Source organism: Drosophila tropicalis, unplaced genomic scaffold (assembly GCF_018151085.1).
Source record: "Drosophila tropicalis isolate 14030-0801.00 unplaced genomic scaffold, ASM1815108v1 contig_1187, whole genome shotgun sequence".
Lineage (NCBI taxonomy): Eukaryota > Metazoa > Arthropoda > Insecta > Diptera > Drosophilidae > Drosophila > Drosophila tropicalis.
Genome location: NW_027172559.1, coordinates 2,080,292 through 2,097,496, shown reverse-complemented (window position 1 = coordinate 2,097,496; position 17,205 = coordinate 2,080,292). Strand labels below are relative to the sequence as shown.

Genomic DNA, 17,205 nt, shown 5'->3' with positions numbered 1-17,205 from the left:
ATCTTTATTATATTATTTATACATCTCGATACCCTTTACTTGTTCAATATAATACTCTTTAAACATTTTTTAGAGCCTGTGTAAGAATTCTTGTTTCTAACTTACTTCTGGAAACTGAGATGGGTTTCTGAATGACCTATAGCAGCTGCTTGAGTGATTTATAAGAGTTGAGTGAAGTTGTATACAATGTTCAGTGCTCTGAACTTGTCTTGTTTCATTGTGTGTGTTTTTGCTCATTTTCGTGTATTTCTTTTTTGTCAATCAAAGATAATTTTTCCATTACTCATGTAGAAAAAGATGTGCCGTTCGTCGCACCGTGCACTCTGCTTACCAACCATCCCAACCATCATCTTTACGCATTTAATTTGAAACACTTTGGTGATGCTATCATTGGCACGACGACGACGAGTATGCCTTGTAGCGACATGTTTTGGCATTTTGCCGCAAATGATTTGGGCCAATTCTGATAGAAGAACGCGGCATCGTTGTCGTTGCTTCCAGTCAACCAGTTCAATTTAAATTTTCGGTAGCTGCTGTTGACACGACAGCAAGGCGCAAAGAAATCAAAAAAAAAAAAATATATTAAAAAAACTGAGAAATCGGAAAAAAAAAAACGCCAGGAATTTGCATTTTCCGCCACTTTTTGACGAAGGAAAATTGAAAGCACACTCAGACGCGCACGATAAACAACACACCAACACACACACACAAACATATATATTGTGGGAAAATGCAATTTGTAGCGCTATTTTTGATATTTGTAGCTGGTGGTTTTAGCTGTATAACAGGTAGGTAGGTAACAAGGTGAGAAAATTTATCGCCACAGTCATAAATCATGGTATAAGCTATGCTAATTGATTGACCCGAAAGTTACTCATACGCAACATTGAACCCATGCACCATCGATTGCATGACTAAAACCTGCCTATCAGATAACACATTTCCGATAAAGATAAACAAATGTGGTTACTATTATCAAGCTCAAGGCCTTGTGTAAATGTATTTTCACAGCATTGCGTTGCTATACCTGTGAGGATTGTGATGAGTATGCAAACTTAGCAGACCTAGAGATTGAGGTATGCAGTCCACCGCCTCAAAATGGAATTGTCACCAGTCCAGGTCCAAGCCCAAGCCCTGGTCTCAGTCCCAGTCCTAGTCCAAGTCCAAGTCCAGCAGCACCACCACCAGCAGGGGGTGGAAATGAAAGCGAAGACGAGGATGAGGATGATGATGAAGATTACGATAGCAATGACTCGGCCACTGTGGGTATTATGCCAGGTAATGGTGGTGGTGCACAAAATCCAGCTCCTGCTCCCGCTCAAGTTGATAGTGAACCGGAAGAGGAAGAAACCAATGAAGATGAGGAGGAGGAGGAAGAGGAAGACGACTATGATGATCGCCGTAGAAGACGTATGGTCGTCAGGCAACAAATAATCGATACACCCAATGCTGTGTGCTATACAGTGAGACTTCAATGTAAGTAGATCCTAACATATTTAATATGAACTATATCCACCATATTTCATCTGATTTTATTAAAACTATCTGAGACTAAAGCATCTTTTGGATGGCCTTTCCCTATGACTAACCTAAACTGTTAGCAATTGCTTTAGTACGAATCGGTTAGTCTAAGCTATTTATACACCTGCATTTTTAACTACTTACACAACGGTGTAAAACCTAAGTATTACTAAACTAGCTGACCTTATTTTAATGGATGGGCAATTTTATCTCACATTTAGTATTAATAATTTTATGGAATCTTTTAAACTTTAGTAAATTCCATATCAAATATTATCGATTAGAATTGCTGGAATCCATGTCTATTATATAAAATATATTGGTTTAGTGACAATTTTAGACACCAGCAAATAACTTTATGTGATCTTGTTGCTATTTTTATATTAATCTCAACTATTTCTGCCACTTTTTCTACTCTCTTCCTTAGTGAATGGCACAGTGATTACAAATCGCGGCTGTACAGTGTCTGTGAGTAGTAATCGTTCGGCTGCCTGTGAAAATCTATATGATCCATGGAATATTCTCGGATGTGACCCATGCGAAGAGAACACTTGCAATGGACCCATAAATCTATCAAATAGTGCTTGGACAAATATAGCTAGTTCAACGAACGTTGAATGGACAATGTTAGCGTCACTACTGTACTCTCACTTTTTTAATTCTGCCTAATTAATAACATTTTATTTGGGGTTCGTAATCCTCCTCAATACCAAATACATATGTACATATGCATGTAGTCTACACGATATATGGCCCCATATGTCTACCGATGTCTTTCTTTTGATTATTTTACAATTTATGAGGTGCGGTTGTGTGTTGTGGTTGTGATTGTGATTGTGATTTTGGTTGTATGGTGTTACTTAGGTGCTATTTATGGCATACTTACGACTACTCTATAAAGACACAAGTGACAAGCCAGAAAGGTGAGAGCATTTCAGTTATTTTCGCATAATTGTTTAATTGCGGGTCCAACGATAAGTCCAAGGGCGTTGCACAGGCAAGGGTACACAGGCGTAGGTGAAAGTGCCAACTCATGGGAGACCACCACTATTCAGAATGAATTTTTTTGCAATCAATTAACTAAAGATAACACACGGTAAAACAAAAGAAAGGAAAAAAAAAACTAATGACCATATGGCGCACCCCCCAATTTAGTTTTTAAAATCAAATGCCATGACTTCATTTTGATAAGCGATAACCATAATTATTTCAAGTGGCAATCGCAAATTTTTTTTATTTTTATTAAACTTTAGTTTCAAATGAGATTTACAATTGCAATATAAGGATTCTCAATTTAGCTTGATGAGCAACACTGGCCGTAATGAGGAAATCACTTGACAAAAGGAAACTTGTTTCGCAATTGCCAAATTTGTTGGCTTGTTCATAACAAACACACACACTCACACACACACACACACACGCACCAATATAGGCATTTCACTTACTTATAAATTCTTTCTCTTTTTTGGGTGAGTTGTGACTGGGAAATGGGAATCAAGAATGAAGCTTGGGGCTGGTCTCGTCTGGCTTCCCCGTTTTAATTTTAATCAGCGCTTGTATTTAACTTCCGGGGGTATCTGTACTAACTGCTAATGACGACAGGCATGTGTAAGCCCATAAGCCATAAAATGTATAATTTCATCTCCGAAAATTGCATCAGAGCAGAGATACAGAAAGAGAGAGCGAGAGGGTGCAAAAGTTCACTCTCGATTCTCTCGACTCGATTAAGAGTAACATTTTAGCGATTTACGTGATGTCGCCAACAATTTGAACAACATTTTTAACTCTGTTTCTGTATCTGCTTTTATTCTTATATTTTATATATTATTTGTTTTTTTTTTTTTTTGGCAACTTATTTTTTTTATTATCACCAAGTCTGGTTTTCAGTTGTCCGATGACGATGCGTCAGTGAAATTAGCTCGACACTAAACAAAATTTTCGATCATTTGGCACGAACTGTTTAGAATAATGAATGATATATGTTTTTCATGATCTAGTAGTTTTTTTTGCATCAGACTTGAATCAAGGTTAAGCATTATAAATCAGAGCTAAGACAAATTAAGCCCAGTAATATTTACGACTATCTACATATTGAATAGTTTTCGAAATTTCCAAATTACCTTTGTCTAGGGAAATTCAAGTGTTGACTACTTATATTTAAGTAGTAGATTAATTTTTTATTTAAAATACCAATTTATATATTGTAATTAAACTAGTTCACTAGAATTTCCCTTACATATGTGTAGCTTTTAGTTTGAATTATTAAATAATTGTGCAAACAATTAATAAGAATGTTTGGATTGTTTTTTGATTTTATCTCCAAGTACTTTTCTCACTACCAGCTCGATTTGAAAAACAAAAGTTTTGTAGTTATCTTGGGAATAGCAAGACTTTTAAAAAAAGTTGTCAAAATCTGAATAAAATTGGGAATAGAGGATATAGCGTATTCGACATGGTGGCTCAAGTCTCTCATTGATTAATTTAATTCATACAACATGGACAAATAAATAACGTGCCCATATTATAGAGATACCTTTAAATATATATATGTACATGTATACATATAGAAAACCAAATTTGTTTTATTTATTTTTATATACTCAATTGAACCACATCTTGGCCAAGTTTTCCGGCCTTTTCCAGTTTGCTGCGGACTTCGACGTCATTATACAGACTGATAACAATAAAAACGTTTTTAGATATAAACTTTTCCGTTAAGTCAAAACAGATTTGTTGTCTTAGAATAAGATTTTCAATGAAATTTTATCTTCAGACGACACTCCCCGAATGTGACTAACCTTACCTAACTTGAACAATGTTCTTATCGGTTGACCTTACCTTACCTACAAGTACCTTTTATATAGATAGACAGAACCAACCCCGTTTAAAATTCACTTTTTGTTTTTTTTTTTTTTTTTTTTTTTTGTATTTAGGTCAGACTGGGAATTTCATTAACTTTCAAGTGCCTTCAAATATCAAATGACCTTTCTACGCGCTGGAGTGGAAACATCGTAAAGTTCTTTTTTCTTTTCGCTGTGTTTTTTTCTACGTTTAGCCCTCCGCTCCTCCTGTCAAACCCCCTGCAAAATTTAAAAAGGTGTCAATAAGTTGAGTAAATATTATGAGAGCAAAAAAAACGAGATATATACTATATACACACAAATATATGAAGAAAAAAATCTGTTAATTGACTTGCGCTGTCTATGGCAAGCAATAATCAAGTTTTGTTGATTTTGCGTGTTTTTTGATATTAAATAATGGAGTCATGAGACATTTAAATAGAAGATTGACTTCAAACCAAATTAAGAAAAGAAAGAATAACGAAGTGACTAATGGGAAAAAGGAAAGCACCCTACACAACTTATGCATACATCAGACAATCATTTAAGTTTACAATAATTTCCCCGCTCATTTGATTCATTTCGTAAAAAGGGAATTTCACTTTAGAATCTTTTTGAATACGCTTATCTTACAAAAGGTATATTGAAATTGTGTCTAAGACTTCGCATATAAAAACTGGTTTATTTAAAAGAAAAGAACTAAAACGTTTAAATTTTGGCTATTCATATCTAACTATCATAAAATTAGGTATTTTCTTTTTACCAACAGACTGCAATGAAAACATTATTACATCTATTTCTCATTCATACCCTTTAAAAATGTATTTTTTAATTTTCATAATTTTTAAATTATATTTAGAATTTATTGTTCTTTAAACCGTTATTAATAATACTGCATCCATCTGAGTAAGATCCTACATTAATGTTTCATAAATGATTCACTTTTGCCGGTGAGTCGTCAAAATCTGACTCTTTAATGATTATAATACTTTTATTGGTTTATTTTTGTAGGATTTTATAAAAGGGCATCGAACCTTAGCAATAAGAACTTAAATTAGAGACTTGAGATAAAAATTTTGAGTTTATTTATATATTTCTTAGTTTAAAATGAATATTTTAAGCATGAATAAAGGGAAATTATGAATATTTTCCATTAAGTTTTAAAGAGTAAATCAAAGTCAGCACCTTTTCTTTTTTAAACTCAACTGGTTTTCCGCTGACCGTTACGAAAAACTTGACGTAGCATAAGAGAGTAAGAATAATTAAGTAAAGAGCATAACGAGAGTATAATTGTTGCTACTCTCTTAATGCTCGGCGTATGCATTATAAATTAATTTGTTATCAATATTAAAAATACACGAATAAAAAGTGAAACTGGTTTTGTGTGCTCCTCCTCTCTCTATCTCTCTCTCTTGTAGTTGTTCTCTCTCTCTCTCTCTCTCGCTCTTTCTCTGTCGCTGGCTGTTGTGGCCTCTCTTAGGTGTAGTCTCATGTGCGGTAGCAACAACTCTATAAAAAGTCTCAAACAAATCACAAGATTTTCAGTTAAATTTCAGAATTTGCAATCGACGGTCAACCAAGAAACCAAAATTCAAATATATATACATATATATATATACAGATATATGTAGAAACATATGCATAAAATAAGCCACAACTGAAACCAAGTGCCAAAAGTGACAAAAACCAAACCAAGTGCTTTATACATAAATATATTTTAAAAAGATATTTAGAGTATATACATTTTGAAATATATATATTTCTGTTGCAAATAACGAAATAGAAACAAAATACAAAATGTTTAACAAAAGTTATACTAATATAATTTTGGCTAGCTCTTTGCTGCTATGTTTAATTACCCTGCCAGGTAAGCATAAATAGAATTCACTAAATTTAATCAAACCAAATAAAAGCACACACATTAGAATATCTTTGAGTGCAGTGATAAAAGAAATGATGGGCACCTGATTAATGGACGTGCCACTTGTTGGGCAAACTTCTCATTCTGTTCGACATATCTCATTATTTGATATGATATGAAATGATATGGTGGTGTATGAAATAATATTCGGAATTAAATAAAAAACCATAAAATATTCTCTTGATAAACAAAGCTATAAATAAATTTAATGAAGAAGATATAAAGAAAACAAAAAAAACATTGAATTAAAATGAAATTAAAATGCAAAATCACACACTCAACGAAATACTTTGTTATTTTTTTTTTTTTTTGCATATCAGTAGAGAATCATTAAAAAGGGAAAATTATTATCATTATTTTGTTGTCATAAATAATGCATTTGCATTTGCTTGGGGAATTTTGCTCGTTCAGTTTTCCTGTAGCTTCCATTGTTTTGTTCTTTTATTGTATTTATTTTTGTAATGCGGAAATGTCATAACTAAAAACCCGCCCGCGTTTCACTAACTATCTAATTTATGACGAGATCGAAATGAAAGGTTTTACCATTTTTGACATTGAATCAGCTGCTGGCAAACGCAAAAAAAAGCAACTGCTAATTGAAATTGTTATAGTTACACTTAGCACATGAGAAATCTAAAAAACAACAACAAAAAATTCCTCTCCAAATGGAAAAACTTGTACGGCCCATTAACACCAGTTGAATGGAGAGAATCTATATAATATATATTTTATTTTTAGTCATTTCATATTTCACTGGAAACTAGTTTACTGGAAAGTTTTTTAGAAGAAAATTTCGAAAAAGGAAACGTTTAATTAAACTGCTCTAAATATACAGAAATTAAGTGTTTCATTTAAATACTTAAATAGACATGCCATTTTAGGATTGCAATCTAAAATTTATTATAATTTGGTCATAATAAAAATCCACATAGTTAAAAAAAGTAGGCTATATGTTAAAGCAAGACAAAAAGTGTGATGTAAGATTTTTATTCTTATTGTTATCTTACTTAGTTTTTTAAATTAATGAAAATATTTATCAGAAACCGCTTTAAAAAACAAAATTCTTCTACTTACTCCCTTAGCAGTCTTGCAGTTTCTGGAGGTCTACAAATGAATTGGGAAAATAATAAATCCTATTACTTATTTTTGTGTTTAATAAAAAATATACTTAGAATCTTAAATAAAACGGCTTACGACCTTTTTGTATTCTGTTTAACCTTTGTCCAATATATGCTCCAGGCAACCCTAAAAACAGTTTTTATTTTCGATTTTAATTTGAATCATACTCAAAAGTCTCCAGTCTAAAGAAATTCGAACCAAAGAGGCAAAAAAATCTTCTTTATTGAAGCGAAATATTCTTCTTCCACTTAAGTAAGTGGAACCCACTCTACTTATATAAACTAAATACAAATATTTATTGGTTATTTTATAGACCTATTCATAATCGTTTATTATCTGTTTTTAAATTAAATAAATTACCCAAAAATGCAAAAATATCTATTCAATTTGATTGAGCAAGTGTCATTAGAACGTTGTTGATAATCACGTGACGTTGAAGCTCATTGAACGCTCCTCCCCCCATACAGAACCTCATTGTGCTATCAATCATTGTGATTTATGATTAATTTTTGAACAAAATCAAACAAGTGTAAAAAAAGCCCTGTTTCGTATACACAGGTGAACATGTCTTACATATATATATTTATATGTGTACTATTATCAAATCAGGGATCATCTGGCTCTGGGTGAATGAGTCACTGTCTGTGCGTCGGGCCAATAAATTTGTTCATATTGCCGCATTTGCTACTTATATTACTACTGATAAGGCAATTAAAGCAATTAAGGCAATGTAGCCCATCCGATAAAGTTGCTCCACACACATATTTGCCATTGACAAATATTTGTCAAATTAGTTTGATGACGATAACATGCAAATTGGGTACCGTGGCCAATGTCTTTTGCAACTCATACAGCTGGTGCTCGTTATTTTCCGGCTACTAGAAGTAGAAGGCATAATTTCAATAAATTGAACCTCTTTATTTAATAATACCTTTTGATGCCAAGATTATTTATTGAAAGGCAATTGTGATTCAGTAAGTTTAAGTTAAATATATTCATAAAATGAATGAGCAAATAATACGCCAAAATACCTTAGCTAAACCGAAACTTCTTGCAATTTTTTGTCTTGCTGGGGCTTTAGACCGTTTGATTTATGATGTTCACATGTTTCCAAGTTTGGCCTTTTGGCCGCTTTGTCATTTATGGGCTTGTAAATTGAGCACTTTTAACTGATAGATAATTATTTGTAAAATATCGGCAAATTTAAAAGAAAATGATTGTATCCGAAGTCTAAAATTCAACTTGAGATTAGACTGAAGGAAAAGACACAGTTCCATCTCATTTCTTCGGTCTATCTTTAGACTCTTGACTAGACTTAGACCAGAAACGTTTTCCCTTCAGACTCATATATTGTGCTTCCTTCTTGCAGTCTCTCAAGCCGATCTCATGTGCTATGTTTGTGATGACTGTGCCACAATGCCCAAAGATGCCCCCCTGCTGGCGTGTAATGAAGATTTCTTTAATCCTGGCGGCAGCACAGAAGCCTCCACAGTGACAACTACGACACCAGCGAGTACAACAGATGCAGTGGAGAGTACTACACCAATGGAGACTAGTCCAACGACCATCGCTTCAACCATCGAGGAGAGTAGTACTGATCCGGCATCGACAACCACAGAGGAAGTCACTTCAACATCAGAGCAGTCGGCTGAAAGTACAGAGGCACCCATTCCCACACCAAATACAGCTGGTCCAGTCGAGACCACGACTGGAGTGCCTACACCACCACAAGAGGATTTGAATGCAGTGCCAGCTTCAGCAGCCAATACCACGCGCTTGGTGCAGATTGGGGAGGAAAGCTCTAGCAATGCCACACCTTTGGCCATCCGTCAGCGTCGTGCTCTGATCAATACAGATTACAGCTATCACTGCTATACCGTACAAAAGTCAAGTGAGTATTGAAGAATTTCAGAATGATTGAGTCAATATATTTATTTGATATTATCTCTCTCTCTCTCTCTCCTCCTGTTATAGTCAATGGCTCTACGGTAACAGATCGCGGTTGCTCTCGTGTTAGTACTTATCAATCTGTTTGCGGATTGCTTATGGAGCAGAATAACAACACTCAGCTCAGCAATTGCGATCCCTGCAGTATGAATGCTTGCAATGGAAGTTCCCTATTGCAAAACTCTATGTTAGTCACCGTTTTGCTGGCTGCTATCGCTGCCTTGGTGCAGGCCAACTAAAAACGATCATTGTCAATAGCATAGTCATTTTGTGATTACCATTATCAACCGGTGTTATATTAGTATTCCTCGTTTTCACTCATTCACATTAGCGAGCTCTCATTTGTTGTAATTTTGTTAAGCAATGAAAACCCACACACACATACGCCCAACACATAAACACACGATACACAACAATCACACCACAAGAAACGAATATCGAAATATATATAAATCTAATTAAATATGTATTTACCTGAATAACAAAACAAAAATGTTACAAATTAAAAACTAACAAAATGTGAAACATTAGAAAATATTTACTTAATAAATAAACACATAGAGTTAAACGAAAGATTTAAAATGATTGTTTGGTAAAGCAAAGGCCTTAAAACATGTGACTTTAATTAGGTAAATTATCATTTTGCTAATCCAAATCGTCTAATTGGTTGACATATGTACATATATTATCGACGATGTATAATGAGAGCGAACGGATAAAGATTTATTATATACAAGTTTTTAGTTCACTGGAGGAAGACAATCCAAACGTTTCATGCAAGGCATAGTAATAAAGATATGTCTAGAACATCCACATGGTACCGATAGATTAAAGTTAGTCAATAACTCAGACGAGTTTCACTCACGATTAAAAAGATTGTTCATAGAAACAACGTGAAACATAATTCCTAACAATAAAATTAGAGAAGGAAAGGTAAATAAAACAATTCTACTAAAATACAAAGGCCAATCGATGTTTGATTCTGGAATAATCGAAAATTGGAAAATAACAAATACTGTGCGACTTATATTACGATGACCAAAAGCAAGATCCATATTCTATAATATGTAAAAAACGTCTTGAGTTGTGAGTGGATCATTAAATTCTTTGCCAAAATGGAGATGTGGGAGTTAAAATGAAAATATTTGAATTTATATCTTAGTAGTTGAAACTGCATATTTTATGTCTTCTTGTATATATAAAAAAAATGGACCCCAATGAATGTACAATAAAATTTTAAAGCAAAACGAGACACAATTGGGATGGGACTATCTTTCACTTTATTAAAAAAAAAATTAAAAGTTGTGTTTGTATTTGTCCTACCGTCTTGAAATGTATCGAATAAATGTTTTATTTCTACTATTTTCATATTTTAAGGTATTTCTTTTAACACTTGAGACATTGTCCAAACTTATATGGCCTATGATTAAAACCTTTGTTATTTTATTACTTTTAATTATTACATTTTTTTATTACAGTTACAATCGCTTGTGTAGAAAGGCTTAGAATATTTTTTAAATAGATAAATGGACTTGGGCAAATAGAGTAGTAATGCCATTGGATCTTATCGTTGGGGGAATCACTTTGATCAAATTGACGTATACGTAATTTAAATTACTCATACGACAAGTAATTTGCTGTTGGCAAATATTTGTAATAATTTAATGCATACTTTTAGGCATTTTTTTATGCTAAAAGATTATAGCCAAAAATGTTCATCGATAAGATAAGATAGACTCATATTGAATAAGAATTTTTAAGAAAAAAAAGCAAAATCAAACAATAGACACTGACTGCAAAAAGTTTACATACCATTATCACAAATAAAGAAGACATAAATCATTACGCAAATCTTTATGACTGGGCATAAACTATAAACTCTATAAATATATACATATATGTAGGTACATATGTACAGACATCAATTTCAAGAGGGACTTCTTCTTATCTGCAAACTCAGATTGCATTATCCGACAATCTCGGTCTATATGTGGTTTTGAAATTCCTTATGTGTCGATTAACTTGCGAATGCGATTTCAAATTGAATGAACACTACGATTAGCAAATTGTATGTCTTACTAGTTCTTTGTCTTATCAGCATGGACAAAATTAATTGAAGGTAATTGAACTTTAATGAGTTGAACAATTTCACTGCTCTTATTTCTGTTTTGTATGCGAGTTTTCTATAGAATTTCTCTTAAATTAGATAAATTTTTGTTGAGCTGTGTAAATGTAGTAACCATGTCATTTTAGCTTATATCTTTTATTTACCTTTTTATGTGGTTCAAACTTGTCAAGATTTTGATATCTGTAAAATCTTTAAGGGCTATCTGAATGCGTGATAATGTTTCTTATAAGCAATAATTGAATATAGTAGCTATATGACAGATAAGAAAAAGATATGGAATTGGAGTGATAGACAGAAGAGAAAAAACCCCCCATTTCTAATGGAAAGTCACTCCATGGTCAGAAATCTTATCGATTATAGTTTAAACAAAATGTCAGAAAAAAATAAATGGATGAGTCATGCAGCATATACTAACTAAATTCCATGAAACTGAAACCTAAACTCGCCGCATAATTGATAATATCAGTTTTTATTTATCATAAAAGAAATATAAATTCCTAAAGAGCAAAAAATGAATAAAAACTTAAAACGACTTAGAAATCAATTTAGTTGATTAGATTGGAACCAAGTCATTATACAAATTTCTAGCCGCAGGGTCTAAAAGAAATGGAGAATTGCGTTATTTAGGAAATGATTCAGGGGACTGGCCCGCAATTGAAGTTTGATGCCTTTTTTAAATAATTTTATTGATTCCTAGAATACAATTGCCAAAACTTATCAAATCAAGTGGTCATTAACGCATCCTGAGGAAGTAATCGACGCAAAAGGCAATACAATACCACGAATTTCGACGAATGTGGTTTTATAATGACCATTAATATTTTACTGCCCCTGACCTTGTTGTTGTTATATATACCTACATAGCTTTGGAATATTTCATACAATACCTATGCATGGGCAAAATCATTGGACCCATGGGGCACCGATTTTGGGTAAAACAATGGTTTTTGTGGGGCTGTTGCTGCTGCTGCCACTTGCTGCTTGCTGCTTATCAGTTAACGGTCGTGGCCCGACCTGTAGCTCGCACAATCGTTGGTTCGTTTCGATAAAGAAAAAGCCCTGTTAATATTATATTTAATTGGTAGTTCCAAATCGAAAGTCATACGTAGCTGTTGACAAACTAGCGAATTGCTCGTTCTTTTTCTAGTATATAAAGATCCTTGACGGCTAGGTCCTTTATAAAAATATGCGTTTGATAAGTCTCCTACTGGTCACTTTGATCTGTGCAGGTGCCACAATTTGGTCAGGTGCGAAACAAAAACCAAAAACCTTTACAAAAATTTAACAGTGAAGTGTCTGAGTGTGCCTGTGTATTCTTAAAATATATGAAAATCAACGTACCATAATTATGTCGATCACATTGAATGTTTTATGAACTGCTCCTTATCGCCGTTGTGCACAAAATTCATGTGAAAAACATTAACCATGCCCAGAGTTCCATCCATTATTGTAATTACTTTAGTTGTGGTGCAAAGAAATAGAAGAAAAAAATATACCACTAAATATGCAAGCTTTCATATTCTATTATCTAACGAACTATATCTACATGGTAAATCAAATATTTACTTGATTGATCCTTTATTTGTCACACTATCGGAATTTAAAGCATATTAAAAACTCTTGGCTCTAACGTAAAGCGAAATTTTCGATAAGTGTATAATATATATAACAAACGCCATAAGATATTGAAATAAATATAAAAAAAAAAATATATATATATTTTATATGGAATTTGTTAGATAAATTTAAAGTTGTCTAGCTTGCTTTAGTCACCAAGTCTTAATCAAGCTTATTAAGGACATTACCAAAGTGAATCAGTGCCTTTTGGAAGATAAAAGAAAAATTGCTTAATTGTTCTACCTATTTCCAAAAAAAAAAAAAAATTCTAGGTCACACTTTTATTTTTATCTGAGTGCAAAGTAAAGCGAATATCTGTGATGTTATCTGTAACTGGTTATTTGATTTATCAATCAGACTTATTGCATATGGAATACAACTGACAAGTGGCGCAACTTCAGACTCTTGAGTGTAGACGAATGACCTTATCTTTTGCGACCCCCGATTTTTATTATATTTTTTAAATTTTCACATTTACAGCAAATGGCCTGGAATGCTATCAATGCATTGGCGAAGAATGCGATGAATTGACCGACGATAAATTGGTTAATTGCAATTTAGATGATGAACCCGCTACAACGCCATCAGATAAGACGGACTCAACGGATGACACAACGGAGGTATCTACACCAAGTTCAACTTCTTCCACTACTAATGGCGGTACGACATCAACCCCTACGGGAACAACTGATGGCGATAAAGATACTCCAACCACAACTGATGAAGACTCCTCTTCGTCCAACACAACTGGTGATGACTCTTCCTCAATATTCACTACAACTGAAGACAACTCTTCCTCGTCAACTAATACTGAATTCCCAACATCCGGTTCAACTGAAGACGACTCTTCTTCGTCGATCACAACTGATGGTGAATCCTCTTCGCAAAGTTCAACAAATACCGAAGCCTCAACATCCGGTTCAACTGAAGACGACTCTTCTTCGTCCATCACAACTGATGGTGAATCCTCTTCTCAAAGTTCAACAAATACCGAAGCCTCAACATCCGGTTCCACTGAAGACGACTCTTCTTCGTCCATCACAACTGATGGTGAATCCTCTTCTCAAAGTTCAACAAATACCGAAGCCTCAACATCCGGTTCCACTGAAGACGACTCTTCTTCGTCCATCACAACTGATGGTGAATCCTCTTCTCAAAGTTCAACAAATACCGAAGCCTCAACATCCGGTTCCACTGAAGACGACTCTTCTTCGTCCATCACAACTGATGGTGAATCCTCTTCTCAAAGTTCAACAAATACCGAAGCCTCAACATCCGGTTCCACTGAAGACGACTCTTCTTCGTCCATCACAACTGAAGGTGTAGCCTCTTCGCAAAGTTCAACAAATGCCGGATCCTCAACATCCGGTTCAACTGAAAACGACTCCACTTTGGGCAGTTCCGTTGCTTCTGACTCCTCCTCGACTTCCTCTGAGTCGAGTTCATCTGATACTGAAATTAGCTCTACTGAGGGATCAACCGAAGCTACAGTAACAAATCGGGGAAAACGATCTCTCGCCGCAAAGGCCACAGATCGATTGCTACAAAACTATCGTTCCTATGCACGTTATAGACGAGATGCAGAGGACCAAATACGGGCGACTGCCTGCTACAGTATTGTGAAGGACAATGGTAAGAAATAATGAATATAAATTGTTTATCGTACAATATATAATATAATCGCTTTAAATTTCCAGTAATTCAACGTGGTTGCGTTCGTATTCCCTATGGACAAGGTGGATGCGAAGCGGTGCGTAATGACGTGGATCTGCCAGCTGATTCCACTGGCGATCAGTGCGATGTCTGTCAAATGGATAAATGCAATGGCAGCACCAGTCTTCGAGTTTCTCTAGGTCTGATGCTGCTCGGCCTTGTCACATTTGGTCTGAGAGGCCTGTAAATGTGCGAGCCATATTTTGTATTATACTTTTACGTTCAACTTATGATTCCTGTAAATAAATATTAACTTATAATAATAACGAGTCACAATTAATTTCTAAAACCCAAATCTATTTTTAGCCCAAAATGGAATGGAAAATGGTTTCTACACAATTATTTTATAAACATTTATCAAAAACTTTCCGGAAAAAAATTAAAGTTATGCATGTAGTATGTTGAGTAAGATGTTCCTAATTCTTGAACGTTATTATGATACCTTAACGTTAAGTTTTTAAAGTTTTTGTGATTGTTAAGTATATTAAAAATCTGTTCAGACTTGAACCATGATTAAATTCGATGAAAAACATGTAAAACATGGCATATGCAAAAGTACAATCAAAAAACAATGCCACAGAAGGGTTCATCGGGTGCGTCTTCAACTATCATCTGCTGAGACCGAGGAGACTAGCCCTACCAGTCAGGATCAGGCCTGAAATGTAGATCCAGAGGGTGCAATATTTTTAGTCTGCGAGGATAGACTTCATTTGGCTGCCATCCCGTTGGGGTGATTTGTGAGTCTACCGAAGTGGCAAACTCCGAATCTCAGGACATCCTTGTGGACTGAGGGGATTTGTAAGGCCCTGTGTGACACAGAGTTTCGGGCATGGAAGGGGGCACCGACCAATCTACATAGCAGCTTGTTTTGAAGTGATTTTGCTTATTTTGTTTTTGCCATTATAATGCATTATAAAGATTTCGTTTTGATTCATTAAATTTGATCAATGTGCACCAATTCCATCCTTAGTTTTCTGCTATAAACCAACCTTTAAATCAATGCGAAAAGCCGCACCCAACTTTTGCAATGTACATTAAATTATATTGACTTTTCTTTCCTTTATTGTTATATAGGCCATGAAATTTTTGATTAGAATGTTGCAAAGAATAAATGCCGCCAGCTGAAGAGAGTATAAATAGATGGTTTCACATTTGGGACACTTCATTTGGCAAAACAATTTTAAAAGTTCAACAATGTCTCTCTGTAGAATACGATTCCTGACAGTTCTTGGTTTCTGCTTTCTGATCTGTGCTCCACTAAAGGAAATATACGGACTAACATGTTATTCTTGTTCAACTTTAGAAGATTGTAATGTAGCAGATATAGTACAAGTGGAATGTCAGGAATCTGAGCTATTTTGCATTTTTGAAGTTGGTAAGTAAAGAACAAAGTTAAACATGTAAGTTTTAAAAGTGCATTAAAACTCGAAAGTGTTGGCCACTCGAATCGAATTATTTTTAATTACTAATTCCTAACCGGACACTTTACTGATAAAGTCATCGTGAAATTATCGCAATAAAAAAACTATATTTCCCAGGAAACTAATCTAATCGGCACAATGTGCCTGAATGCTAAAAACGATCGTAAATCAAAGCTAGATAAATTAATTAGTGTTTAAATTGCATTGGTTGCACACCCATAGTAAAATTTTTATCTTCCTTGATGCATTATTCACCTTTCATAGATACAAATAACGCAATGACAAGTGCCAAGTGTGCTGGAGCCGAAGTGTGTGAAACGGATCCGAATTCTTGCTGTACAGTTGATCTTTGTATTGCGAACATCGTCGATACAGCGACGGCTGATTCCACAACCCCTGAAGCTATCACAATAACCACACAGGAAGCCACCTCGAGCACAACCGAAAGCTCCACAGCTAATACTGATCCCATAACCACAGAAGATACCACTATTACCACACCTGACGCCACTTCGAGCAATACCGAAAGCTCAACAGCTAATACTGACCCCAATGCTGATTCCACATCCACCGAAGATACCACGATATCCACATCAGATGGCATCTCAAGCACCGCTGAAAGTGACAGCGAAGCGACTACGAGCACCACGCCAAAGCCCAACGAAAGCACCACCGAAGACCCCAATAGTGGTGGTGCACCATCGACTTGTACAGGACTTGGTGTTGCTCTGGTTATTGGATTTTCAATGCTGAGCGTCTTTGAAAATATATTTCAAAAACAAATTGTAATTTTAAATATTTAAATTAAAAAAAAGTATACATATATGTAGGTATATCTTTAAATAAATTATTCAAAAGACATTCAAATACCAATCACTCTGATAAGCCCAAACAATACGTCGATCGATTTATGTGGCGTTATTCGCAGAACAAATAGTTTAAATCAAGTTTTTGGTATAAGGACAGGATATTTCACAA

The 17,205-nt window shown here is 34.5% G+C and overlaps 3 protein-coding genes and 1 long non-coding RNA gene across 4 annotated transcripts; all 4 read left to right on the top strand.

Moving 5' to 3' along the window:
• The first annotated feature begins 724 nt into the window (after positions 1-724).
• On the top strand, positions 725-2,190 carry LOC137577472 (uncharacterized). The gene is made up of 3 exons (XM_068290957.1): positions 725-788; positions 1,012-1,476; positions 1,949-2,190. The coding sequence occupies exons 1-3, from the start codon at positions 731-733 to the stop codon at positions 2,188-2,190; spliced, it is 765 nt and encodes a 254-aa protein (XP_068147058.1). The 5' UTR covers positions 725-730.
• Positions 2,191-5,917: 3,727 nt separating this feature from the next.
• On the top strand, positions 5,918-9,921 carry LOC137576841 (uncharacterized). The gene is made up of 3 exons (XM_068290170.1): positions 5,918-6,228; positions 8,771-9,292; positions 9,376-9,921. The coding sequence occupies exons 1-3, from the start codon at positions 6,159-6,161 to the stop codon at positions 9,585-9,587; spliced, it is 804 nt and encodes a 267-aa protein (XP_068146271.1). The 5' UTR covers positions 5,918-6,158; the 3' UTR covers positions 9,588-9,921.
• Positions 9,922-12,560: 2,639 nt separating this feature from the next.
• On the top strand, positions 12,561-15,072 carry Mur29B (Mucin related 29B). The gene is made up of 3 exons (XM_068290159.1): positions 12,561-12,723; positions 13,574-14,725; positions 14,791-15,072. The coding sequence occupies exons 1-3, from the start codon at positions 12,663-12,665 to the stop codon at positions 14,991-14,993; spliced, it is 1,416 nt and encodes a 471-aa protein (XP_068146260.1). The 5' UTR covers positions 12,561-12,662; the 3' UTR covers positions 14,994-15,072.
• Positions 15,073-15,977: 905 nt separating this feature from the next.
• Positions 15,978-17,100, top strand: LOC137576867 (uncharacterized). The gene is made up of 2 exons (XR_011032330.1): positions 15,978-16,181; positions 16,492-17,100. It is a non-coding gene; the product is annotated as an uncharacterized lncRNA (long non-coding RNA).
• The last annotated feature ends 105 nt before the right edge of the window (positions 17,101-17,205 follow it).

Bases quoted from the DNA above. Each gene is read 5' to 3' on its own strand.
- LOC137577472 (XM_068290957.1), top strand. From the start codon at position 731: ATGCAATTTGTAGCGCTATTTTTGATATTTGTAGCTGGTGGTTTTAGC. The intron at 789-1,011 runs GTAGGTAGGTAA...GTATTTTCACAG, and splicing joins TGGTTTTAGCTGTATAACAG to CATTGCGTTGCTATACCTGT. The intron at 1,477-1,948 runs GTAAGTAGATCC...TCTCTTCCTTAG, and splicing joins CTATACAGTGAGACTTCAAT to TGAATGGCACAGTGATTACA.
- LOC137576841 (XM_068290170.1), top strand. From the start codon at position 6,159: ATGTTTAACAAAAGTTATACTAATATAATTTTGGCTAGCTCTTTGCTG. The intron at 6,229-8,770 runs GTAAGCATAAAT...TCCTTCTTGCAG, and splicing joins ATGTTTAATTACCCTGCCAG to TCTCTCAAGCCGATCTCATG. The intron at 9,293-9,375 runs GTGAGTATTGAA...CTCCTGTTATAG, and splicing joins CTATACCGTACAAAAGTCAA to TCAATGGCTCTACGGTAACA.
- Mur29B (XM_068290159.1), top strand. From the start codon at position 12,663: ATGCGTTTGATAAGTCTCCTACTGGTCACTTTGATCTGTGCAGGTGCC. The intron at 12,724-13,573 runs GTGCGAAACAAA...TCACATTTACAG, and splicing joins AGGTGCCACAATTTGGTCAG to CAAATGGCCTGGAATGCTAT. The intron at 14,726-14,790 runs GTAAGAAATAAT...TTAAATTTCCAG, and splicing joins CAGTATTGTGAAGGACAATG to TAATTCAACGTGGTTGCGTT.